Below are 25,924 nucleotides of genomic sequence, written 5' to 3' on the forward strand. Positions count from 1 at the left end.
CAGTCTGCTACAACTTGAAATGGCTCAGTAATGAGTCTTTAGAAATGAAAGAAAAATAAATCATTCAGGTCACAAAGCAGCAACAGAGGAAGATAAGACGACCAGTCAAGCTTCTTCACATCTTTATTTCAAAACTGAAGCAGAGTCTGAGCCAAAGACTCAAGTTTTGTAAGTAGTGGGACAATTCTACTGGTATCCTCTCGCAGAAATCAGAGGTGACTTCAAGTTTGTGAGGCCATTTTTACTTTTACAGTTGCATGGCATCATCTACCATTACAATGGCTAAAACTAAAAAAGGTCTTACTTGGTCAAATGAGTCAGTCTATTTTAATGAATTGAGGAGGAAACTAAGTTCCTCTCCCATCGACATGCCCATTTACCCCTCTGGTCTCTCACATTCTTCCCCAGGAAGCTGAGAATAGCTCTATTTTTAACCACTCCAACCAGAGAGCTCAGGTCAACGCTCACTGGAGAACTGCATGGAAAAAGGAGTTGTCACAGAGGCTTATGGGGTATATGTACTACAAGAGAACATGAGATTGCATTACTCATTGGTGATGACTGACAGTTATTCCAGTAAATTGGAGGTGAAATTAGATGGTCATCTTCTCTGGAAACATGCGGGAGGGGCTTACAGCCTTGATGGCACGTCGGGCACCACTGAATGACTCTGCCGGGCTTTTGCTTCATCGCTGTCATTTATTTGCCTGTTGCCAGCTGCACTAGCACTGCCAACAGCTTTGCCTATGCAACATTTTTTTGTGCCAAATGTAAATTAATAACTTAGCAAAGCGCTGTGGCCAACATTCCCATTCTTCAGAAATGCTATTCGATTTCACAAGAAATATTAATAGTATTTTTGCGCAGATTTATACTTTTACTCTTTAGGAACAAGAAATGTCACAGCTATCAGACATTACTAATCAAAGAAATGGATCTAAATAATATTTTTTTTTACCGTTACAAACTTTGTTGCCCCGTAAGGATTATTAAATTCAGAGAGGATTTATCACAAAAAGACACAAGAACAACGTCACGTGCTTGTAATTTGGATTTGCACTGAACAGCTGAAAGGCATTGGCATGTTATTTAGTCTGACACAAACTGTACCCAGAATTTCATTCCGACTCAGGCTTAACAATGTTGATGCTTCAATTCCTCATTTTATTCGTTGCCGGTTGGGAAAATTAAACATACAATGGCGTCGTCCTGAAAAAAACAATACATGCAAGCAGAAGACAATGGCAAGGATCAATTCAGTGCTGGGCAATAGGTGCATCTAAAGATGTACGTTTATAGTTGCCCCACCCCTGTATTGTGTATCCTCAGAAATCTGCAGCCCACTATGAACACCCACAGCCTACTGGCCAGACAGCCCAGAATTGACAGGAACAAAAAAAAGGAGAGATAATTCAGAAAACTGATAAAATTGCTGTGAATTACAAATGGAAAATGTGCGTCAATAAAAGCTGAACTGGGTAAAGAAGGTAGAATGGAGGGCTAATCTGCCTTTATTTGAAAAAAAAAAAAAAACTGATGGAAATTCCAAATTAGTTTCTCTAATTGTTGCTATAATCTATAATGAAGATCTGTAGGCAAATCATTCCTCTAAAATTTCTGTAATTCAGGCGAGTCTTCGAATATGCATGTTCACATGCAGGCATGTGCGCATCCTCTGTGCCGGCACATGCAGGCCCTCTTTCTATTAGCCTTTCGGACAAGTTAGTCACACTGTCTGCAATCTCACCGTATTTTCGGGGAAATCAGTAAGTCTGATTTTTCACCCTTTCGATCTGGCTCATTACACACTATGAAATATGGTGGAGAGATAAATGGTCTCGAGGAATCGAAGGGCTACATAAGGACAGAGTCAAAGAGCAGTTAAAGGGGGAATGGAGACAGGGAGCCTTGCTCTCTGTGCCAGTCATCATGAAAGTACGAATGGGAGGCTTTCTGTCCTCATTTGCCGTGACACAATGAGCCGACCAGTGTGCGTGTGTGTGTAACCACACCCTTCACTTTCTGTGCAATATAAAACATATATGTAAAGTACTACAGCATATATACACATTTGTGTATATATACTGAAACAGCAATGTTTGCCTCCAATTATAAACATGCCTTTTTATACAATCATCGCCATCGTCCGTGGCCAAAGACAACCTAGCAGAACCAGGAAAGAGACAGACAGGTGATAGAAAAAGAAGGTGTGACAGGCAAAACACATGTCTGTCTGTGAGTGGGTGTGCATATCCATGTGTATAGGCAATACTCACTCATGCTGAGCCCCTGTCTGCCTGGCAGACAGACTGACAGATGAGAAGACAGGATGAGGCAAGTAAAGAGTAAAAAAAAAAAGAAGAGTTTTTTCGTTTCTTTGTCTTTGCCCAGATATCTGGGCTTTGACAGCCTGGCAGACCTGCTTCGCCCCTCTGTCTCTCCATCCCTCCCTGTTTCTGTGCCAGGGCAGCAGCAGTGGAAGCCATGCTGGGGCGTGTTCCCTGTGCCCTGTCGAGCCAGCGTGGCCCTTCGCTTGCAGCCTTTCTCGGTTTTCGAAGGCAGGCCGGTGACTCTTGTGCGTGTGCCAGAGTACCGAGTGAAAGTGCCACATCAAGACTCACTGATGGTGGTTTTATTGTCGGAGGGACGTACCAACTGAACACTCAGACACGGGGGGGATCCATGAGAAGGAAGTATGGATTCATATAGAATCAGTCCCTACCATCCGCTGGCATCCCCCCCTCCCTCCTTTCTCTCTTGATCCCTCCTTCATTTCATCCCAGCATCTCTCATGGCTCTCCGCCTCCCCCCTCCCTCAATCCCACTAATTTTCTTCCTTTTTTATCCATCTATGCATCCTTCCTTTCTTCCCTCCCTCTCCCCTCCCTCCCTCAGCTCAATGCAATTATAGTAATGGATTTTCCCCCCTCGGTTGATGGCTTCCGACATCCTGTCTTGAAATGAGGCTAATCATGCTCTTAAGGGTCATGTTTTGTTAATGAAGGGTTTGGGAGGCACATGTGGGAAGCGGGGGGGGGGGGGGCATTCCTATATGTAGGCCCACTATCAGAACACACGCACACACACACACACACACACACACACACACACACACACACACACACACACACACACACACACACACACACACACACACACACACACACACACACACACACACACACACACACACACACACACACACACACACACACACACACACACACACACACACACACACACACACACACACACACACACACACACACACACACACACACACACACACACACACACACACACACACACACACACACACACACACACACACACACACACTGTAGACTTGCACACACACACACACACTGCCAGCAATCAATCGCGACTGACACAGGTACAAGCATGCAAACACAGCACAAGGAGCTTGTGCACGACACACACATCCTGTGAAGCTATGTTGGTAGGGTTCATCTATCTCAGCAGATGCTCTGGGCTTAGCCAACTGTATCCGCTGAACGCATGCCATCACTGCTGAGGGGTGTGTGTGGCATTGGGGAGGGCAGAAGAAGAGAAAGAGAGGGAGAGAAAGGATGTAAATGGGAGAGGGAGGAAAAACCAGAGAGTAGCAAAAGTAAAAGAGAAAAAGAAGAGTGAGATGAGGAGACAGAAAAAAAATGGTCGCCATTTTTTCTACCAGCACTGCTCTCAGCCTTCCACTTGTACAAATTCATTTTCTGTCCATGTTTTTCCATTTGATTGCCATCCTATTTTCTCTTGGTTTCATCCTCTCTATATATTTGTAATCCTCCTTTGTTTGCCATTGAACACAATATTTTATGAGACAAACAAAGAACCCAGACTTGCCAAACACAAACCCCAAAGCGATTCAGTCATGACAACTACCGCCACAGAGAACATACGATGCAAAGGCAAACCTGGCAGAGCATAAAACTAAAAACGTCTACTATGTGGTGATGACAGCTGTTGCCACCTAGTGTGCTTCCGTCTAATTCCCTGTTTACACATGCATCCATGCGTACTGTCGATAAGAACCACAAATCTGTCAGTAAAATCAAATTCACTGAAATCCAAATACTAGTCACTAGGACATCGAGGAAAAACTACCTGAAAACCATTAATGATGTCCATCCATTTGGACTACATTGTAATTGTATCACAATTATTTTTTACATTTTCTAGTGTTCACTAACGAACTGTATTCTGGAGTATCTGCTTCCTCTACATTTGAGCAGAACAATCTGAATGGGGCGAGGCATAAATGCATCCATGCTTTAACTATACACGGAGAGAAACAGGATGAAAACCTAAAATTAACAAACTGAATATAGTCTACAAAAATGGCATGCACATAATGATCCACTTCCACGAAGCCCGGAATCTAGGACTGTGTCTGTATATATTTATAGTAAGTAATATAGTAAGATCCTCTTTAATTTGTAGTCAGCAATACATACCGACACATCATTCACACATCAATTCCCTAAGTGTGTGTGTGTGTGTGTGTGTGTGTGTGAGAGAGACACAAGAACTGCAGAGGCATGCGTCAGCTGATTCATGCCAAACACGCACACACATCTGTAATGTTGCATCTTTCACATACAAGGATTTCTTTCAAGATGTCTGGGAAAGTATGATACAGTATGTGAATTTCCTTTAGCCGCTAACATTTAACTACTGGACCAAAGCCTTTACAGTGTAATGAATCTTGCAATGTGTAAAATTGTGTGCGCAAAGAATACTGTAACACTCTTTTCTGCAAACAAGTTGAATGTCTACCCGGTGCCGAGTTGCCATCTTGTAATATCTCAGCTCCAATTAACCTCTTTTTCCTCTCTGTATTTGGTGACGTAAAGTGAGGATTTAAAATGGAGATCTGAAGGAGGGACTGCAGTGGGCTGCTTTGCTGCTGATCAGAACAGCAGAATTCACCACAAGCTTTCCGTGTTGTTTTGTTCTTTCTTGCTGAACGGGCCTCTTGAGTATGATTAATTTCTCTGTTTCCTTGTCATCGATCCAAATACACTCAGACTGAGATTAGAGTCACAATTAGTTACAATTTGCAATTAGTCTCAACTGTTTGGTTATCATCTCATGATCTTAATTAGAAAAACAAATCCCCCAAAGTACCAGCAGCCAGCTTATTAGATTTAGAAATCACCTCCATTTTGGCCAGGTAGTCAGAGATGTTGACTGACCAGAAAAGTAGAAATGCTATACTTTGTAATGCAATATGTTATAACTACTTATTTTGTGATTAGAATAATGTTGTATCTTTAAAGCCACTGTGCCATGTTTTGCTCATCCATATTATGTACAAGAAATACATAAAATACTTATCGGTATAGTTCAGTCCAGTACAAAGTATGGCATCAGAATATTCTGACTTAAACCAAGGTTAAAAATATTGTCAGGAGAAACGGCTCATTTCACCGCTGAAAAGTAGATGTGATGGAGATGTTGGGGCTTTAACAAAACCATACATTTAGTCTATGAAACCGGCTTAATCATAACTATATCTTGGTAGCTGTTACTTGTTCAATGAACATGGTCTGCAATGCTATTTGTTTTAATAATCATTCACATAACACATATATATATACCTATAAATATATATATATATATATATATATATATACCTATATATATGTTGTGCAAATGGAGCTGTGTTTTACACAGCAGAGTAATTATTCTACTTAGTAAGATATTACACATTTCTTCTGAAATGTGTAATGTACGGTCTTCTTATAAACAGTAAGGGTATAAGATCAAGAGTAGAGAGTGTGTGTGTGGTGTGTGTGTGTGTCCATGTTGCCAGAAGCTAAGTGCTCTTCCAGTAAATCAGCCAAACCCACCCAGGCTAGCATACATCCGGCTGACCAAGAGGAATGAAAAATGTGTAAATTTAATGGAATGAATGGCAGAAAGTGGTCTATCGAGAGAGTAAGAAAGAGTGAGACAAAATGGTGTCACATCTATGGCTGAAGAGGTCAGAGAGAATAAAAGGAGAGATGAAAGAACAGATCTAGGCAGAGGATTAAGCAGGGTAAAAAAAGAAGAGAGAAACAGATGGAGCTCAGGGAAATGCAGAGAGAGGGAAAGCTGCGGTGAAGAGAGGTAAAAAGGAAACCCGTATCAAGTGGAAGAAAAAGAGGAAGCGGGAAATATCCTTGTTGAGTCGTTACAAAGTGGAGCATCGTCAGGGAGTAATGCACTGTTCATAATATTAACACCACAAAAGAATAAATGCTTAAATTAGTTCAATAACCCACTGTTAACTGCAACAAATTGGGAATGCACTTCTATAGTTTGATTTTGTGTTCAAAAGCATCAAAATCCATTTTCATTCTTTTTAACCTGGCACCAACATTACCCACAATGCAACACGACCGCTGACAGTTTTGTTGAAGATCCGTATTTTAGATTAGATTAGACTTTATTCTTCCCCAGGGGGGAAATTTCGTAAAACAATGTTATGCTTTTAGCGATTAATGTAGCCTCAAGCAGAGATAAGAAGCGAGCAGAGGTCCGGTCACTTCTTTCTAACTCCACATCCCCACATTTATTCACCAGCTAACCATTGTACCACTCTATTACCTTCTTACGCCTGACTTGCCATGAGAGAGTACAAACTACATATCTACTAGAAATGTGAGTTTATTCCGACACAGTTCAGGTACCGATTAACACGATCACAGCGTAGCCTTCAGAACCACACGTGTCATGTATGGAAAGGAAAGGCTCCTCAGAATATCTTCCATGACCAGAATAATCTTTCTCTATGGTTCGCAAAAAAAGAAAGAAAAAAGAAGCCCGTCAGACTGGTACCCTATTTCTCCATGGAAGCAACCAACTTATTGAGATTCTTGTGTGTATTGTACATTTGTTAACCCAAAAACATACACCTCTGCAAGCCCCTCGTAATAAATTTCAAACCAGACATTTTTGGGGGATTTAAACTAACACTTTGAGGGCAGATCTTATAGCTATAACTATAGCTAATTATTGTTACTGCTGTGGGTTAAAAACACACTGTATTTCCTGGTTATCTGGCAAACGCAATCTCCCCGCAAGCCAATGTTTAAACATATGCTCAGCCAAAAAAAGTTCCTTTGAGCCATTAGTCTCTCTATTGCTTTGATATCTGAAACAAGCATTCGTTTAAAAAAACACTCCATGTTGGCGAGTCTTTCTTTGACAAAGCAAAGCTAGGAAGGTGTCATGAAACCACAAAGCTAGCACCCGGTTGGACTTGTGGCTTATTAGGTCATTCATACCTGTATGTCAGTGTCTTTGACCGGCTCCAGGGGCTCAAAAGTGGTGGCTGCACTCAGACTTTCCAACCTCTGAGAGATGTGGAAGATGTCTAAACCTCTAGAACCAAGGAGGATTGACCTGAGAGTAAGACAGAGAGGTGGTAAGAATTAATGAATGTAATGAAAGGATTTAACTGAGAGCAAGACTGACAGAAAAACGGTAGTTTAGATTGATGACCACTAGAGGTCACAAGAGGCGTTGCTACTATTATTACAGTACTACCTATTGGCTAAAGATCATGGAAGCTCCAAACCAATTACACAGGGTTTGTGTTTGGACATTTATAAGGACAATACAACAAATGATCAAATATATAGTATTAATAAAAGACTGAATCTGTTGAGTATGACTCAATGACATGTCAACTCACACATTTCATAAAACCAGAAACCTGTATTGTGCAGATGTGTCACCGGGGATCAGCAAAGAAAATGTTTTAGATGTGCTGTTGCATTTAAAATGTCGTCAACAATTTGGCAGTTAATTGCACCAAGTAATATTGTATCCATGGCCAATCCAGCCAACTTTGAAAAGGTGTAACTTTTTAAAAATATGTAATATGTTGATTTCTAGCCTTAGTAGAAGGTTATTCAATCAGGAGAACATTATATAAAATGTCTTTAAATGTCACCTCTACCAGAATAAAAAGCGGCACATCAAAGCGGCAGGTGAATAGTAATTTAAGTGTGTATTTTATTACAACCTGCATAGGTTTTGTGAACACTATACAGGAACACTAGAGATGTTCTGACTGTGATGCATGACTATGTGCATGGGACATATTCCTTACGCTTTGACGTCGGCAGCATCTTGTGAGGTGCGGTTCAGGGTGCGAGAACGAAGCCTCTCCCCCGCCTGCTGGATCTCCTGAAGGTTCCTCTCAACATGCGGCAGCTCTGACACAGCTTCTGTCTCGGCAGCCAGCTGCTCTGCCTGCTGCAGCAGCTCCCCGAAACCCTCTGCATCCATACCTCTAAAGAAAGAGAGAGAGAAAAGACAAAGATACTATATGATGTTATATTTATAGTATTCTAAATATAGCTGGGAGATATATACACTGTACAAAATGAGGCTTGTAAGGAGTTGGACGGCTTTTCTTTCTTGTTTAACTTCTGTGCTTCGTCACATTCAATTTGGCATCAAACAATTACTATGAGCTCAAAATGACAACTCTCCCCTTCAATTTGAGCAGTCACATAAATACTTTGTGAACAGCTTTTTATGGATGGAATTATTTGGATGAATACAGAATTATACTAACAAATGTTTTTCTGCTTAGATAGATGCAACAACAAAGGACCCTTAACGTTTGAAGGTAATAAGTGAAATGTTAGTGACCAGTTTATCTGCCCTCATTTCAACAGATGGTGTATTTTACTCGCTAAAGACCAGCCGTAAGGCCAAACAACAGAACCCAAAACAAGACACAACTAATGGCTGCTGCACAGGCCTGGCAGAGCATCACCAGAGAGTATATAAAGTGTCTGCTGAAACTTGTGGGTTGTAGACTTCAAGGACTCATTGACTGAAGAATTCAGCAGGAAGGAGTTACTAATAGTAAAAAACAACAACTTAATATTAAACTAAAAAGACAGCACTTTACCTAGGGTCATAGCTGCAAATCCAACATACTGTAGTACAGAGCAAACACTACCAAAAAGACCTGTCACTGAGTAAATAGGGACATTGTATAAATTGAGACTACAGAAATATAAATGTATACATGTACATGGACACATCAGGAACAAAACTGATCCACCTATGATTGCATTATCTCATACACATGTTAGTTGTTACCAGGGTTGCAAAATTCCGGGAATATTCAAAGTTGGAAACTTTCCACTGGAATAAACGGGATTTAACAGGAATAAACTGGAAATGTGGGGGTAATTTAACTGTATTTACCTTGTCATAAGCAGACATGCAGGCAAACATTTATAATATAACTTTTAAAAATGACATTTTTGACATTTTGTGAGTAGAACTTTATTCTTTCATCGGACAACAAAAAGTGTTGGGAAAGTTCACTTTCTATATTAACTAGCTCAGTTCATAGTTCACACATTTTTAAATGAACTAGTTCAGTTCATAGTTTATAATTCAAAACTTTGTTTAACTAAGTTCACAGATCCAAAAAAAAATTTTTTCTCAATATGTTGCGAGCTATAATTGAAATCTGTCGGCAATACCGCTCTTGGCCTCTACGCAACATAAAGATGCACATAATTCAGTTTGTATGGCATTTGCCCTTTACTTGATTCTTTTAATATGAAGGTTTCTTGTAGCGATCCGATATGTAACATTTATATACAGACTTAACCACTGCCATGGACCATCACATTAAAAGCATATCGTACAGAGCACGTGACAAACAAACAGTGTAACCTACTTGAATTATTTTGACAGCTGACACAAACAACATGACAACTGCAGCGCGCGCGCACTCAGTAGTTGTTCCCACAACGCTAGCACCTCGGCTAGCTAGTTAAGAAACTATCCTTCCTTGTGACAACAGTAGCAACAAATAACATTTTTGTGAAGCAAAGTTACAACTATGACAACAACCTCGTGTTTAGACAGTGTTCCTTCCGGCCCAGCTGAGTTTGCTCCACTAGTTACGTTAACTAGCTTCGTGTCATAATGAATGGCGCTACAGAGTTAGCTGGAAGGCTACATGGCTAATGCTCTTTCGCGTGCTCACAGTTACTTAACAACTTTTGTTTAAACCTTAACGTTTAGTTGCACACCATAACAGACAGAGTTCATACCTGTTGTGTGGGACTGACGTAAGTATGGTGCTGCCCGTACCCCTCGAATGAATGTGTTTACAGTTTGTTCAACGTTGCTCAGCCGAGGTAACGGACAACATGTATAGTGTGTTAGGAGTTGGCCCGGCAATTCTAGAATCGATGCTGATTGGACGAGACCAGGAGCGGACCGGAAGTCGCTCTTGCTCGCCTTCTTCGAGATGTGAAGAGCCGCGCTGCTCCGCCAGTTGAACGGGAGGACTTTGACAAACAGTCCTGCGCACGCACCGAATAGAAACAGTCCGATTTCAAACCTAAAACGAAGCCCGTGACAACTCTTCTTCTTCTTCTTCTTCTTCTTCTTCTTCTTCTTCTTCTTCTTCTTCTTCTTCTTCTTCTTCTTCTTCTTCTTCTTCTTCTTCTTCTTCTTCTTCTTCTTCTTCTTCTTTTTGGGGTTTTATGACTGCGGTCAAGCCAGCCTCCACTTCGAAAATCACAGTCAAGTCAGCCCGCACGGTTTTTTTCAGTACACGTATATACTAGGCATTACGGTACGAGCGTGTAAAACTGACTTCAAAATAAGAGCAAACTTCCGGTGAACGTGATACGATGAAATACGCCTTTAAATACAGATACAGTAATAGATTAAACTAATCATGAATTTTATGAATGATGAATAGAAAACAATAGGAAGGTAACTCTTCCAATATTGGGACATTTTGAATTTCAAAATAAAAGATATAGAAAATCCCATTCATGAGCAAACGTATCTCTAATTTCGGACTAGATTTAGAAGAAAATGGTGCATAGTTAAAAACTAATTTCACTTCTGATTCATAGTAAACCATCTCAGGATGTCCCTCAGAGACAATCAGGACATTCTGATGTTTCATTTCAAGATGAGAGCCTGTCAAAATCTCCTTTCTGAGCTGACTTCAAATAAGTTCACAAGACCATTTATGGCTAAATTTAGATAATATTTAAAAAAGAATGACCCATAGTTATGAAATCATTTCACTTCTGATGCATAGTAGACCATCTCACGATGTCCCTCAGAGACAATCAGGACATTCTGATGTTTCATTTCAAGATGAGAGCCTGTCAAAATCTCCTTTCTGAGCTGACTTCAAATAAGTTCATGAGGCAATTTAATTAAATTAAATTAATGAAAAAAAAAATATATATATATCTGTACATTAACACCTAACCTATATCCTTCCTCTCAACCCAGTTTCCTTCAGATATTGCAACACCTTTCCTGCACCCAAGGTTAATGCATCCTTTAACTGTATTTCCTCTACTTCCAGCTTCCTCTTCAGCCTGTCTCTCTCCACTATGAACTTCTGGCAATGGCAAATTATATGCTCTACTGTTTCCGGCATATTGCAGTGTTCACATAATCCTGTTGGGTGTTTATTTATTAATTGCATGGTTTTATTCAGCCTTGTGTGTCCAATCCTCAGTCGGGTTAATATATTTTCTTCTGCAGTGTTTCCTCTGGTTATCCTCCCTTTGCCAACTTCCTTCTGAATAGCATAGAGAGTCCCAACTGTGCTGCCATTCCTGTATAATGTTTCTTTTGATTATTGATTTAGTTTCTGTTTTGCTAAATAAAATGTCTGTCTTGCTGTCACAATCCTATGCTTCCTTCGCTAACGTGTCTGCCGCTTCATTTCCACCCCTCTATGTCCTGGCACCCACATGAATGATACCAGAATGCCCAAATGATTAAGTCGGAACAGTGTTTCGTACATTTCATTGACTAAATCCTGCCTGCTATTTGATGTAAATGATTGTAATGATAATAATACTGAACTGGAATCTGAACAAATGATGACTTTTGGGTCCTTCCACCCACTGCAGTGCTGTTAAAATGGCCAATGCCTCAACTGTATACACCGACAGATGGTCTGATGATCTTCGTTTGACTTCGTACTGAAAGGATGGAATGGTGACAGCAAATCCAGTTCTACCTGTATTAGGATCTTTAGATCCATCTGTGTATACTGGTGTAAATGATTGACATGTTGTATGTAGCCTATCCTTCACCACTCCTGCAATATTACCAATATTAATTCCTTGGATTTTGTTCAAAATAAGAAAATAATTATCAACTGAAACTGAGGGAAATAACCAAGGTGGTGTTGTCGATAGCGGTACTGCAGAAGTGAAGGTTATTTGAGTCAATGCCATATCCCTTGCGAGTTTTCCACTGCTCCACGCAAAACAGTCCTGTTTGGCCCTTTCACTTTCCCAACATGGCAGGAGTACCTTTGTGGTTGGATGCTTGTCTCCAGAATGTCCTTGCAGATTGACCCAATAGCTCAACTTTAATTGCTTACGCCTCAACTGCAGCGGCATCTCGCCCACCTCCACCTGAAGAGCAGACACAGGACTTGTTCTTAAAGCCCCACAACAGAGTCTCAGAGCTTGAGATTGCATCACTTCCAGCTTTCTAAGCATCGTTTTTGCCGCTGATCCAAATACCACGCAGCCATAATCGAACACTCATCTCATCAGAGTGACATAAATATTTTTCATTGCCGACCTGCTGGCTCCCCATTCTGACCCTGTAAGACACCTCATCACATTTAAAATATTTGTACATTTCATAACTATCCTCTGAATATGCTCCTTCCATGTCAACTTATCATCGAACCACACACCTAGAAACCTAAACACTTTCACTTGTTCAATCATTTGTCCATACATCTTTATCCGAGTTTCCACTCCTCTCTTTCTAGTAGACCAGATTGTTTTAGTTTTCCCCACCGAAAACTTGAATCCCCATGCATAAGACCATCTTTCTACTTCATTCACAGCCTCTTGTAACTTAACTTCAATATGGTATATGTTCTTCTACCCTGAGGGGTACCATTCTCCACCGGGTAGCTTCTTGATAGTGCTTTCCCAATTCTGACTTGTATAACTCTGTCAAGTAAAAAGTCTTTAATCCAATTGTATACTCTGCCCCCTATTCCCATTATATTTAATTTAATCAACAACCCCTCCTTCCAAACCATATCATATGCCTTCTCCACATCAAAAAACACAGCCATCACTGACTCCTTATTTACCTGGGCTTTTTTTATTTCCGTCTCTAAACAAATAATTGGATCCATAGTTCCTCTACCTCTCCGAAATCCACTTTGATGAGGTGTTATCAATCCCATGGTCTCCATATAAAAAATGAATCTGTCTGCTATCATTCTCTCCATAATTTTACCTACATGAGATGTTAGGGCTATAGGCCTATAATTTGTTGGGTTTGATGGGTCTTTGCCTGGTTTCCTGATTGGGATAATCACAGCCTCTTTCCATGCACTAGGCAGCCTCCCCACTTCCCAAACTTTATTATAAGCTAACAGTTTCGTCATTGCCAACCTACCTAAATGTTTCAGCATTATATAACATATTTTATCCTTCCTTGGTGATGTCAATCCGGCTCTTTCGATCGCTCTTTTAACCTCTTCCAAGGTAAATGGGGTATCCATTGTACTGTTAGTATAATCTCTTCTTTCCAGAATACCAGGATGGGCTGACCGTGTCCTTTCCCTTCCTTTCTTACCTTCTGCTGTCAGGTTGGCCGAGCTGTGGATTTCTATTAACGCTTTGGCCATCATCTCTGCTCTCTCCCCATCTGTCGCAGCCGTTTCCTCCCCTTTCTTCAATACTGGATACTGCCATACCCTTCTAATCCCTCTCATGCTTCTAATTATCCCCCAAATTTCTCCCACAGGCGTTGCTCTCCCAATTCTGCTACAGTAACTCCGCCAGCTTTCTCTTTTTGCTCTCCGAATTGTTCTCCGAACTCTTGCTTATGCTTGTTTGTATTGTATTACATTCTGGAAGTTATGTGATCTTTTTAATAGCTTAAGAGCTTTGTTTCTTTCTTTCACTACTTTCCCACACTCATCTGTCCACCAGGGGACCGCCTTTCTTTCCCTCCTTCCTTTACTTTTGGTTATTGTTTGGTTTGCTGCTTCCAGTATTCTAGATGTCATTCAAACCTCAATCCCATCAATATCTTTATTTAAGTCTATTCCATCCACTTCTTGCTCGCATATATATTTAAAAAGTTCCCATTTTGCCCTACTAAACACCCACTTACTTCTCTCCATGTTCCTTACTACTTTGTATTGCTATTTTACAATTTATTGGAAAATGATCACTGCCCACTGACGTTTCCTCTTCTACCTCCCACTCACATATCCCTGCTAAACTCCTACAATAGTTAGGTCTAGTACCGACATGTTCCCCGTGTGCACATCTAACCTAGTCCCTCTGCCATCATTTAAGCAAACCAAATTATTTCCTTCTAGTAACTCTTCTATTACCTCCCCGTTTACATCTGTTCTTATTCCATCCCATAACGTACTATGTGCATTGAAATCCCTCGCACACCACCTTTGGCAATTGTAACACCTCATAGGCTTTGGAATAAACTCCCTCACACTATAACTCCATCCATCCATCCATTTTCAATACCGCTTATCCTCATTAGGGTCGCGGGGGCGCTGGAGCCTATCCCAGCTGACATAGACGAAGGCAGGGGACACCCTGGACAGGCCGCCAGTCCATCGAGGGCACATGTAGGGACATACAACCATTCACTCTCACATTCACACCTATGGGCAATTTAGAGATCAATTAACCTGCAGCATGTCTTTGGACTGTGGGAGGAAGCCGGAGAGCCCGGAGAGAACCCACGCTGCCACGGGGAGAACATGCAAACTCCACACAGAAGGACCGCTCCGACCGGGAATCGAACCCACGGCCCTCTTGCTGTGAGGCGACAGTGCTAGCCACTACACCACCGTGCAGCCGTAACTCAAGTAGCCTAAAGATACTTTATTTGGCAGTTATTTTTCCTCAAACTCCAGCACAACATAATCATCACTGTCCTTCCTCATCCCTTCTCGAGTTACCTGTAGCCTTCTGGCTCCTTTCACAGTCCCTCCTTTGAGGTTTGCTTTAATTTCTTCCATCGTGACTCCAACCGGCATCCCCCAAATCAATCCCTTACTCCACTCATTCCCTCTTTGGATACTACTAGTGCTCACTACTTTAAACCTCCCTATTTCTTTAATCCTGTCCGCTCGTACTCTTTGCTCTTCACTTCTACACACAATCAACAAATTTCCGTCCCTCAAAACCTTCGCCATGAGAATATCTCCAATCTGATTTTCCAACACCGTGGTTAGTTTCACCGGGCTCATGGCGGAACCCCCCCCCCCCTTCTCCGAACCTTAGAAATCTTGAACTCCAATCCGTCCGGACACTCCGGTCCTCCACCCCTTTCCCCACTACTCCTGTTTTTCTTTGAGCTTGACGAGCCAAATGCACCATCTCTTTTCTCCCAATTTCTCCCAATACCTTGGCTAATTTCCATGCTATCATCACTCTCCACTGCCACCGAATGTCCCCACTCTGGTCCATTCCCAACACAGCTGCGCCGATCCGCCCTGGCTTCCTTTAGATCCCCACGTTTCCTCATTTTGGAAACTTCACTTTTCCGCCCTCCACCTGACAGACGTGTCTTTACGACAGAATCCTCTATCAGGTTCCTACGATTGTCTGGTTGTTTAGTTTTCACCATCCAATTCCGTGCGGCGTCACGTCGTCCTGCAGGAATCGCTTCCGGAAAACCATTCACCTTCCACCTCGACAGCCCCCGTGACATCTCTCCTGTCTCTGGTTTCATTTCAAGGCCATCGGTTTTTAGTGACATTACAACATGCGATTGTAGGTTGTTAATGGGCATTGTTTTTGCAGGAGAATCACACATGTTGTGAATTTTATAACCATTGTAAAAGTTATATATTGTATTGCTAACTGTTTCATTGTAACAATGTAATCATCTTTGATATGCATTTGTTTATGGATCCAACATAGTACAGCTACCCAACATGGTTGAACTCTTTTTAAACTTTAAATGTTCAGGGCCAGCATGTTAAGCAAAACTTCACCACTCCTTTGCGGTCAAGAGGTCATGTGAAAGAACCGGTTTATAGAGTGAAGGCGAAAGCACCACACTTACTGGTATCAAGGGAGTTTAGTGCAATGTAAGTTAGTAAATTAGTAGACTGAATGTATCCCTGTTGAACTCTGAGTGTCTGCTTGCAAAACGTGAAATATGAAGATTTAAATGATTGCATCCCAATTCACCTCCTCTTGATTTTTGTATGGTAGGCGAACAGTTAAAAATTGACATCAACACAGCTCGGAATAAATATAAATATTCCAGTTGTTAATTATTCTAATTTAATTTAATATAGCATATTAAATTATAAAACTATATATTTGTTCTCTGGACACATTTTTTGCTTCTGCTTTCACCTATTTTTAACAAATTAAACTCTTGTAAAATAAATTGATAATATTTTTCTCAAAAGGTTATCTATATCTAAAACATTCCCTTTTTATAATAATATTGTGCATGTTCATTATACATAGTCAGTCAGTGGTTTATTTGATGAGTAAAGAGATATTTTTCACATGTATTTCATTTGAAATATATTTTTACTAACTTTAATAACTAAACTTTTCCACTCTACATTTTTTACATTTATAGTTACATTTCATAATGAAGTCTTGCATCCAGCCCAAATGCTATGCCTTGCTACTCGTTATCAAACACACCTACTGCCTCCCAATGTAAAAGTTGACTTTCAGTAACTATCACTCCTGAAAATAAGACTAAGAAAAATGTGGGCTCGTCACTGCTCTTTTACTTCAGCCCTTGCTGTTGCCAAATGAGAGGAATCCACTGGCTGCCGCTTGAACAAAGCCCAGATGAATGAATGCTTCTAGGCTAGAGCCTGTTGCTTAGTTTGGACCGATCTAGTATGTGGGGTCAAACCCTGAGAGCTACTTCAGATTATGCAACCGGTTTCTCCATTAAATACAGACCAGACTAATCACAGCCCTGCTTGTTAAACAGTTTATTACTGGACTTTTACGCTCCACATCAGCAAATAATTTTTTTTTTACGTTAAATTGAGTCATACTGCAGAATTCATTTATATTTTGGATCATCACCTTATGTAAGTGTTCAACTGCCATGTACCTGTATATAACATGTTTAATAAAGTTGTTCTTCGCCAAGAGCCAGAAAGAAGAGACCTACATGGGCTTTAGCCTTTATTACTTTTACATAAACTGTGGCCAGATGTGGATCCAATAATCTGATGAATCGAGGGGATTTGAAGAAATAGGCAGAGTTTGAAATGAAAGTGAATTATTCAGGCTTGTAAAACACTTACAAAGCAAGAGTCTGAGAACCTCCAATCAGGTTTTGGTTGACGTTACTTTCTGAACAAGCTTGAACCAAAACCCCAACCAAAGCCTGGGCTGCCACGAGTAGCACAATCATCTTGATGCTCCAATAAATTAACCCCATACACTGCTTTGACCCCTTTAAGCTAAACAAAGACAGTACATCCATGTGAGGGAAACAAGTTTATTTCAACATTGAAGAAAAATACAAAACTCGTTCCCTGTAGTTATTTGCAAATGCAATTCACAAGTCAAAGTTGGTCACATGGCTCCATCCCAAGAGCAGAAGAGAGCTGATGTTACAGGCTCCTCACTGGCAGCAGCTGGTGTCACACGTCTTCCCTTCGCACACGCAGCCAGAGGCGCATTTGTTGCAGCTGGATGGGCAGCATGGGCAGCAGCCTGAAATACGAAATTAAATACATAAACCTTCCTTCAAAAGCAGGCAAATCCCTTTTGAGATCAGTTGTGGGTCCATTAACCAGACTACCGCACTATTAGGTGTACCAGAAAAAGATTGTGCATGTTTTAAGATAATGCTGAATTCCAAAAATTCAAGGATGCCATATTGCATCTGGCCACATGTTACAGGATAGGCCACCATGCTTTTCTGACTCAATCCTTTGCACAGCAGATATAAGCAAGAGGGGCAAAGTACAAGGGATAAAAAGTTATGACAAAAATAGGATGTCCTAATTGAAAGCATACTGCATGCTAAAGTAAATATGTTGTTGTAAGGGCATCTGCTGCATGTACATCTAAAAGTAAGGAGACTTGGAAAGCAGTGAATGATCTTACAACCTCAATACAAAAAAGGTGCATCGATGGAACATAATTGAAAAGCAACTAAAATGTCCAATGTAGGAAAACAAGTACATTGAAAGTAAAACAAATAGTCACAGCTAATCAATCAGGAGTTTGACTAAATAAATCAAGTAACCCTTTGGAAACAATATCAAGATACACTTTCAAGAACGTGTACCTCACCTGTAGGGTACACTTTGATTATGAACTACGTCACTCAGCCTAATCAGAGTGCTGAGGAACTCTTACAATTGTATAGCCCATTTAAAATATTTGAGAGAATTTTAGGAACATATCAGTTCAAATAATCTTTGAATGGGAGAAAATTAAAATCACCGACAAATTACTCGTCATGTAATCGACATTTATAGACATACAAGAAACAATTAGGGTGACGATTTTTAAAATGATAAGTTACTAGTAATTTCAGAGTGCTGAGGAAATATAACATCGTAGTCAATTCGGTGGAAAAGACAAACTGCATCCAACGGTCACTCTGAAGGGATGGAAATGAATCGAATAAATTACTCGTCACATAATCGAGCGAGGTGGTAATTTGACTTACTCTTCTTGCAGGTGGTGCAGGAGCAGTTTTTGCAAGTGCAGGATCCTCCACAGTTGCAGGTGCCACCTGCAAAACAAAAACGCACAGATCAGCTTCACATTGTCTGCCGATGACAAAATAGTCAAACACAATAGACAACTAACATCAGGGGAAACGTTCAGACCAAACCTAAACGAAGAGCACTTACTCTTGGAGCAATCGCAAGGGTCCATGTTTCAGTCGGTGTCGTGTCTTCGCGTGGAGATGCTGTGTAGATAGTCTCAGACGAGTCCGTGTTGTGGAAATGTGAGAATGTGCGGCGTTTTTATAGCGTCCTCGAGACAACAGGACCGGGTGCAGACTGATTGTGTCACGCAGCTCGCAGGCACCTAGGAGATGATTACAAAGGGGTTTGTGCACACGACTTCTTATTTATCGACCCAGTGACAGTTGTTGTGGTGTCTGAAAATTACGTAAGCCCCGCTTCGCCGCATGTGAGGGTAGGTATATATGCTCAGATCAAGCCATGCGCTCACAACGTTCAGGGGTCTCCTTCATAACCGTTGCGTACGCATTAAACGGGACCTGAAAGAGACATATACGACGCTTCCAACGCAAACGTTGTGATCTAAACAAACTTTACCGGAGAATGTGCGCACCTGTACGAACTCTGACGCATGCGTACGAGCATGTTGGAGACACGAGGGAATTAGCAACGGTGAATCTGGATTGTATATAAATAAAATGGCATCGTTACAGGTATAATCAGGCCTCTCGCATTTAATTGTACATTAAATCACATTTTACTTTGCACTTATATATTATAATGATCACAAACAGTCAAATCAGGAGTGTTATTTGTGATTTAAGTGAGAATAACTATAGACACACATTTCAGTTGTTAAAGATATAAACCAAAATCAAACCTCAAATCTAATGTTGCTTAATATTTAATCAGTGCTGTCTGCTCTCTTCAGACCAGAGAGACGGACTAGACACTCGTGGTCAGCTGTGACAAACTGTAAACAGCTGTGTGATGGGAGTATTAGAGCTCACTGGATCAGAGGAGTCACCATGGTGATGTCACATACCTTCTCCAGACACCTCACCTGGCAAATCTTCACCACCTGCACATACATTATCAAAGTCTGGAAATAAAGCAGTGACAGCTCTCATACAATGACTCTATCTTCTTTATCAGTCCTCGTCAAAATACCAGAAGAAACACAAGTAAATGCACTGTTCACATATACAATCAGTTTTTTTAAATGATTCCACCGATTGACGATCACTTTGGCATCAGTCAGTCTGACTGCTGTAAACATATCGATAGTGCGGTGAGACTCCATGTGTTTGGTTGCGCAATAGACACTCCGCCCGGACTGAGTCAACAGAAGAAGTGGCTGTGCGCGAGCGTCCTTCGTCTCGGTCGTCTGCGTGATTCACCGTAAAGACCCTGATCAGCAGCTCAGCACGTTCACAGGTTGATTTGGGATTTAGGAAAGGAAATTGACTACAAAGGAGTTCGCAAGGTTTTATAAATCTAAATGTTATGGCGTTACGTGCATTTCCTCTTTTTTGGACGTACACACACACACACACACACATTGGGTGTGGATCCTACCACTCTTTTTTATAAATGAGACCTCTAATTTGTCGTGTATAGCCGTTTACTTTGTATCCATATTGAAAAGTCAGACATTAGCTGCTGTCCACTGTTAATGTAATATAATTAAAGACGGCTATATGCTATTCAGACATACGCCTAAAATCATGAGTGTGACTCACTGGAGCAGCAAAATGGAATGCAGCCATCAATTATTTAAATAGGACCTGCGCATTTCCTACTGTGAAATGTCAACGTGTCTTCTGTGAGTAAAGGTCTGGGAACAAATCAGTATTTGGAATACCGATTAGTTCTAGCAAATATTTGTTTCTATTAATCATTTAGTCTTTAACATGTCAGAAATGTATGTTCACCAGAAAAGCCTTAGGAGATGTCTTGCAACAACTTTGTGTGTCCTAATGATCCAAAACACAAATGTAGAAAATTTGGAAATATTTCTTGAAGGAATTTTCAGAATGATTCTATGATTGAGAGAGTCCTATTTAAGCAGTGTGCACCAACACACATGTTCAAGACCTCAGCACAGTTGGCAGTTTTTACAGATCAGCCACACCTGCAGACTTGAGTAGGATTTACAGACACCACGGTGAACATTACACGCAGGACGCATTCTTCAAGAAATACAACAACAAACAGGGTAATCTGGTCTTTTAATGTTTGTACAAAATTAAAATAAAAAAAAAATACGAAATTAAAAAGGTCTACAATATCACCATCTTAATATGCAGCACCTACACACATCAGTCCTGCATGGATATGTCAAAAATATTGTCCTCTCCATGTACTGGAGCGCTCTCCAGCACTGGCTGACAAACTACTGCCCAGTACTTGACAGTTAATATCCACTGTGGATGGTGGTTTCCAGGGGATAACTGTGTCCCCCATTGAGCCTCCTCTACTTGAACTGATTATCAATAAGGGTGCCCTTAATCTTCGCCTTCTTGGCCTCCAGCTCAGCGAGCTCCTGCAGCCTCCTCTTGCTCATGCCCTTCCTCTCCAGCTGCTTCTCAATCACCTTGGCGTTCTGGGCGTAGGAGTCCGCCACCTCCCTGGCCTCGATCTCCTCCTCCTCCTCGTCGATGGTGGACACCGTGACGGAGCTGAACTTGCCCATGTCCTTGGTCCGCTTGGTCATCATCACCCGGACTTTCTTGGGAGCCTCCGGCTGCTTCTGACTGTAGACGCTGGTGTTGCCGAAGCCCAGGCCGAACTTGACCACGGCTCCGTCCACGATGAAGGTGGCCGGGTGGTTCTTCGCTTGGTGCTGGTAGAAGAGCAGCAGGCCGCACTTGCTGCACTTCTTGCGGTGCTGCCTCTCGATGCCCTCGGCCCGCTTGAGGTACGCGCTTTCGTCCTGCTCCACGTTGCAGAACTTGTGGGCATGTTTGGCCGCGTCGATCACCCTGGCTTGGTCCCGGGGCCTCATGGGCAGCTTCTCCAGCTGGCAGTCCAACACCAAAACCATCTGGCCGCACAGGCAATAGTAGACGTGGAGAGGCTTTTCCCCATCGTCGTACTCCTCTCGGTCTCTGGTGTCCGAGCAAACAACACTTCTAGACACGACCTTCGGCATCTTTAGTCACTTAAACTTGTTATAATATAATATAATAATAGGAAGTCGCCGCCTAATTCAGTCTTATTGTTGAAAGGCCATGGCGACGAAAACACTGGTTGAAATGTTTCCCTGATCTGAAAGGACGCAATACTTCCTGTGTCCGTCACTGTTACTGTTCCGACTCGCAACAACGTTATCTTTATTGTACAGTGTTATTAAAAGGTTCCGCGGAGCTGCAGGTCAAATTAACCCCTGTGGTTGCGGTCACTCATTTGATAATGGCTCTCCCTCAGAATATATTAATTACATTTGACCTAGATGAGAAAGTGACAGGTTTCACAGTTGATTACATTGCTTGTAAAAAGCCTTAAAGTAAAATCAGTTTTGGGTTGACAGACTTCCTTGCCTTTACTTTCTGGACTGAAAGCCCAAACTAAAACTAATTTGCTGATCTAAAACAAAGGTTAACTTGGTTATAAATTTAGGGAAACTATTGTTAGAATTCTTGAAAGCCATGCAGGTAAAAGTTTCCAATGTGCACAACGGACAGCCTTATTTAGCCTGATGTGAAATGAGTAGGGATACTAAAGAGCCCTCTTATTGGCTCTATTGCGCCACACTAAGCAGCAACATGTTACAGTGAGGATCTTGGGACCAACTTTTATACTTAAAAAAAAATCAGGACTGAAGAGAATTGCAGCTTCTTGCATCTCACATTGTGTGCGTGAGAGATATTGAGCAGATTACTTTATACTGCAGCAGCACACCTGAGTCACAACACCCCAGTTCATTGTAAACAGAGTCTTGAAACCCTATACACTTGACCCCTTCAAGCTAAACCAAGACAGTACATCCACATTAGGGGACACAAGTTTATTTAAACATTAAAGACAAATACAAAACAGAGTTCTCTGTAGACATTTGCAAACGCAATTCACAAGTCAAAGTTGGTCACATGGCTCCATCCCAAGAGCAGAAGAGGGCTGATGTTACAGGCTCCTCACTGGCAGCAGCTGGTGTCACACGTCTTCCCTTTGCACACGCAGCCAGAGGCGCATTTGGGGCAGCCGGTCGGGCAGCATGGGCAGCAGCCTGAAATAAATTTGTCATATAAACCATCATTTAAAATCAGGAAAGTCCCTTTCATCAGTGGCTATAAAAAACAAAAAAAGAGAATTCCACTACAGACACTATATATATATATATATATATATATATATATATATATATATATATATAAAAAAAAAAAAGAAAAACTGGCAATTTGAGTGATTATAAATACACCTAAACAGATTATGTACGCCTTTGTTAAAATGCATTCAGCCAATTATAGCCACCTGGCAGTTGCTGCCATTTAATTTAAAGAGGCAATTTTAGACATACAAGAAACAATTAGGGTGACGATTTTTAAAATGATAAGTTACTAGTAATTTCAGAGTGCTGAGGAAATATAACATCGTAGTCAATTCGGTGGAAAAGACAAACTGCATCCAACGGTCACTCTGAAGGGATGGAAATGAATCGAATAAATTACTCGTCACATAATCGAGCGAGGTGGTAATTTGACTTACTCTTCTTGCAGGTGGTGCAGGAGCAGTTTTTGCAAGTGCAGGATCCTCCACAGTTGCAGGTGCCACCTGCAAAACAAAAACGCACAGATCAGCTTCACATTGTCTGCCGATGACAAAATAGTCAAACACAATAGACAACTAACATCAGGGGAAACGTTCAGACCAAACCTAAACGAAGAGCACTTACTCTTGGAGCAATCGCAAGGGTCCATGTTTCAGTCGGTGTCGTGTCTTCGCGTGGAGATGCTGTGTAGATAGTCTCAGACGAGTCCGTGTTGTGGAAATGTGAGAATGTGCGGCGTTTTTATAGCGTCCTCGAGACAACAGGACCGGGTGCAGACTGATTGTGTCACGCAGCTCGCAGGCACCTAGGAGATGATTACAAAGGGGTTTGTGCACACGACTTCTTATTTATCGACCCAGTGACAGTTGTTGTGGTGTCTGAACATTACGTAAGCCCCGCTCTCGCGACACCAAGGCTATAGCAGTATAATATACACGGAAGTTCATCAATGGAGTGTTTAGTTTTCAGGTAGCCTATAACATTGCCTATGTCATGGACATGTCTTTGTGAGGTTCAACAATTCAAGATATCAAGAGCAGTGTAATCCTCCCATTCGTGCTGCTCCCATCACTTGTTCCCTATTGTTGTCAGTAGGTGTGCACACGGTGCAAACAAATTGACAAGTGTTGTTGTGGTTTCTGCTCCCCCTCGCGCTGCTCTGCACACGGCCGTTTCACCTAGCGCTCGTGAGCAAAGTAAATATGCTGATGTAATATGCTGCCTTTAAGTACCGGGTGCTGTAGGAAATATCTAACTCACGAGTTTTTTTGCGTTTGATAAGCTACTGCAGAGACAATGTACACGTATAGACACTACACAACAATCAGCGAGGTTTCTGTCAATAACCATAATCACAATTTCATGATGAAACTGAAGTTTAGTTAGTTAGTAGCCTGGACTATAATGGTACTTCTCCTGTTGTTTTGAATCCTAAATATATCACACGTGTACTCACTTCAGCAAAATAACATTACTGTAGGCTCCTATCATGTGGCTGGCTGCATGTTTACTATTCTTCTGCTAAGTTTAGCTGGAAGACATTAACGCAGTTATGTGAGTGTTTACCTCTAGTGCTCTCGGATGTCGGAGCTTGGAGCGGGAACCTGAAGGCAACATTGTCCCTTTTTTGCGCTCGCCACCATCCTGTTGGTGTTTTTCCACTGCATGAGTTGTCATTATGGGATGACGTGACCAATGTGAATCACTTCATGAAAGAAAAGATTTAGAGCTGAGTGCAACTTTTTGTAATTTTTTTGGGATAAACAACTATAATATCAATGAATAGAAGATAATCACCAAACATGAATTAAAGTCTACATGGCGTTACGAGAAACGTGCCTCTTGGGAGTAAAATGGTTAAAAATAGGATCACACATTCTGCAAATATACCAATATCCATCCATCCATCCATTTTCAATACCGCTTATCCTCATTAGGGTCGCGGGGCGCTGGAGCCTATCCCAGCTGACAGAAAATGAATAAATGACAGACGTAGTTCAAGCATAACACATGTACCCCTGTGTTTGAATATTTAACTCAATTTAAGTGAATTAGCCTACTTTTAATGGAAATAGAGAAGGCGCGACGCTGTGATAAAACATATTTTGGATGATTTAGGGGAAACACAACCAATACTGAAACATAAGCACCCTGAGGTGTACTTTACAACAGCCTGGGCTTTATTGTGAAACTCAGTATTCGGTCATTTCTGATTGTCAGCGGAATCAACACAATTACAAATTGATTGTCACAGTGACTCAACAGTTCATTGGTTTCTGATTCTTCATTTCGTCTTAACATTTTTAAGTTATACAAATTTTAAATGGCACAATCATGTTGTTTTAAAGTTAAAAACAACATGATTGTGCCATTTAAACTTTGTTCATGAATCCCATGCCACTGGATGAAAAGACATGAAGACGCTGCCCACCGCACAGAGAGGTGCTGTTTGTGTCAGAGAACGCGAGAGGGAGACATCGACACATTTATATTCACAGAGGAGGGGCTTTCCCCGTGGTGGGACAGTTAAGAACTATCCCTCGTTAGGTATTTATGCCGTTTGTATTTCGGGTGCGCATTAAATAAAATGCAGCCTGCACTTGATTTGGCTGCAGATTAGTTTAAACCTATGAATCAGCTAATGTGAATGGAATCAATCAATCTTTAAATGTACTGTAATATTTAGAAGTTATTGAATGGGAAAGTGAAGGATGACACGCACTTATGACATGTAGTACTTTCACGCTGAAGGAGCACATAACCAAAACATGATCACTGTATATTGTCACCTCTCATCAAAATATATATACTTGTGTGGATATATGTTCAGTAATATAAGTATTAATATACAAAACAAAAAGTGGAAAGAGGAGCTCCTTGCATGATGCGTTGAGATGAGA

The 25,924-nt window shown here is 41.2% G+C and overlaps 4 protein-coding genes across 4 annotated transcripts in view; all 4 read right to left on the reverse strand.

Annotated features, from left to right (window-relative positions):
* nup93 (nucleoporin 93) overlaps positions 1 to 10,637 on the reverse strand; it is a 27,210-nt gene extending 16,573 nt beyond the window's left edge. The window contains exons 1-3 of the mRNA XM_034534927.1: positions 10,104 to 10,637; positions 8,126 to 8,308; positions 7,296 to 7,413 (exon numbers count right to left, since the gene is read on the reverse strand). Coding sequence (XP_034390818.1) covers positions 7,296 to 7,413; positions 8,126 to 8,304 — 297 coding nt within the window. The 5' untranslated portion in view covers positions 8,305 to 8,308; positions 10,104 to 10,637. The remainder of the gene's footprint in view (positions 1 to 7,295; positions 7,414 to 8,125; positions 8,309 to 10,103) is intronic.
* Positions 10,638 to 17,648: 7,011 nt separating this feature from the next.
* Positions 17,649 to 19,166, reverse strand: LOC117732337 (metallothionein B-like). Its single transcript, XM_034535228.1, has 3 exons — positions 18,917 to 19,166; positions 18,730 to 18,795; positions 17,649 to 17,762 (listed from the first exon to the last, which is right to left on the reverse strand). Exons 1-3 carry the CDS (start codon positions 18,939 to 18,941, stop codon positions 17,671 to 17,673), a joined length of 183 nt encoding a protein of 60 aa, XP_034391119.1. The 5' UTR covers positions 18,942 to 19,166; the 3' UTR covers positions 17,649 to 17,670.
* A 1,800-nt stretch (positions 19,167 to 20,966) lies between these two features.
* c6hxorf56 (chromosome 6 CXorf56 homolog) lies at positions 20,967 to 22,060 on the reverse strand. The gene has a single exon (XM_034535226.1). It carries the CDS (start codon positions 21,906 to 21,908, stop codon positions 21,231 to 21,233), a length of 678 nt encoding a protein of 225 aa, XP_034391117.1. The 5' UTR covers positions 21,909 to 22,060; the 3' UTR covers positions 20,967 to 21,230.
* Positions 22,061 to 22,748: 688 nt separating this feature from the next.
* LOC117732336 (metallothionein B) lies at positions 22,749 to 24,168 on the reverse strand. The gene is made up of 3 exons (XM_034535227.1): positions 23,649 to 24,168; positions 23,462 to 23,527; positions 22,749 to 22,982 (listed from the first exon to the last, which is right to left on the reverse strand). The coding sequence occupies exons 1-3, from the start codon at positions 23,671 to 23,673 to the stop codon at positions 22,891 to 22,893; spliced, it is 183 nt and encodes a 60-aa protein (XP_034391118.1). The 5' UTR covers positions 23,674 to 24,168; the 3' UTR covers positions 22,749 to 22,890.
* Between the last annotated feature and the right edge of the window lie 1,756 nt (positions 24,169 to 25,924).

Source organism: Cyclopterus lumpus, chromosome 6 (genome assembly GCF_009769545.1).
Source record: "Cyclopterus lumpus isolate fCycLum1 chromosome 6, fCycLum1.pri, whole genome shotgun sequence".
NCBI classification, from domain to species: domain Eukaryota; kingdom Metazoa; phylum Chordata; class Actinopteri; order Perciformes; family Cyclopteridae; genus Cyclopterus; species Cyclopterus lumpus.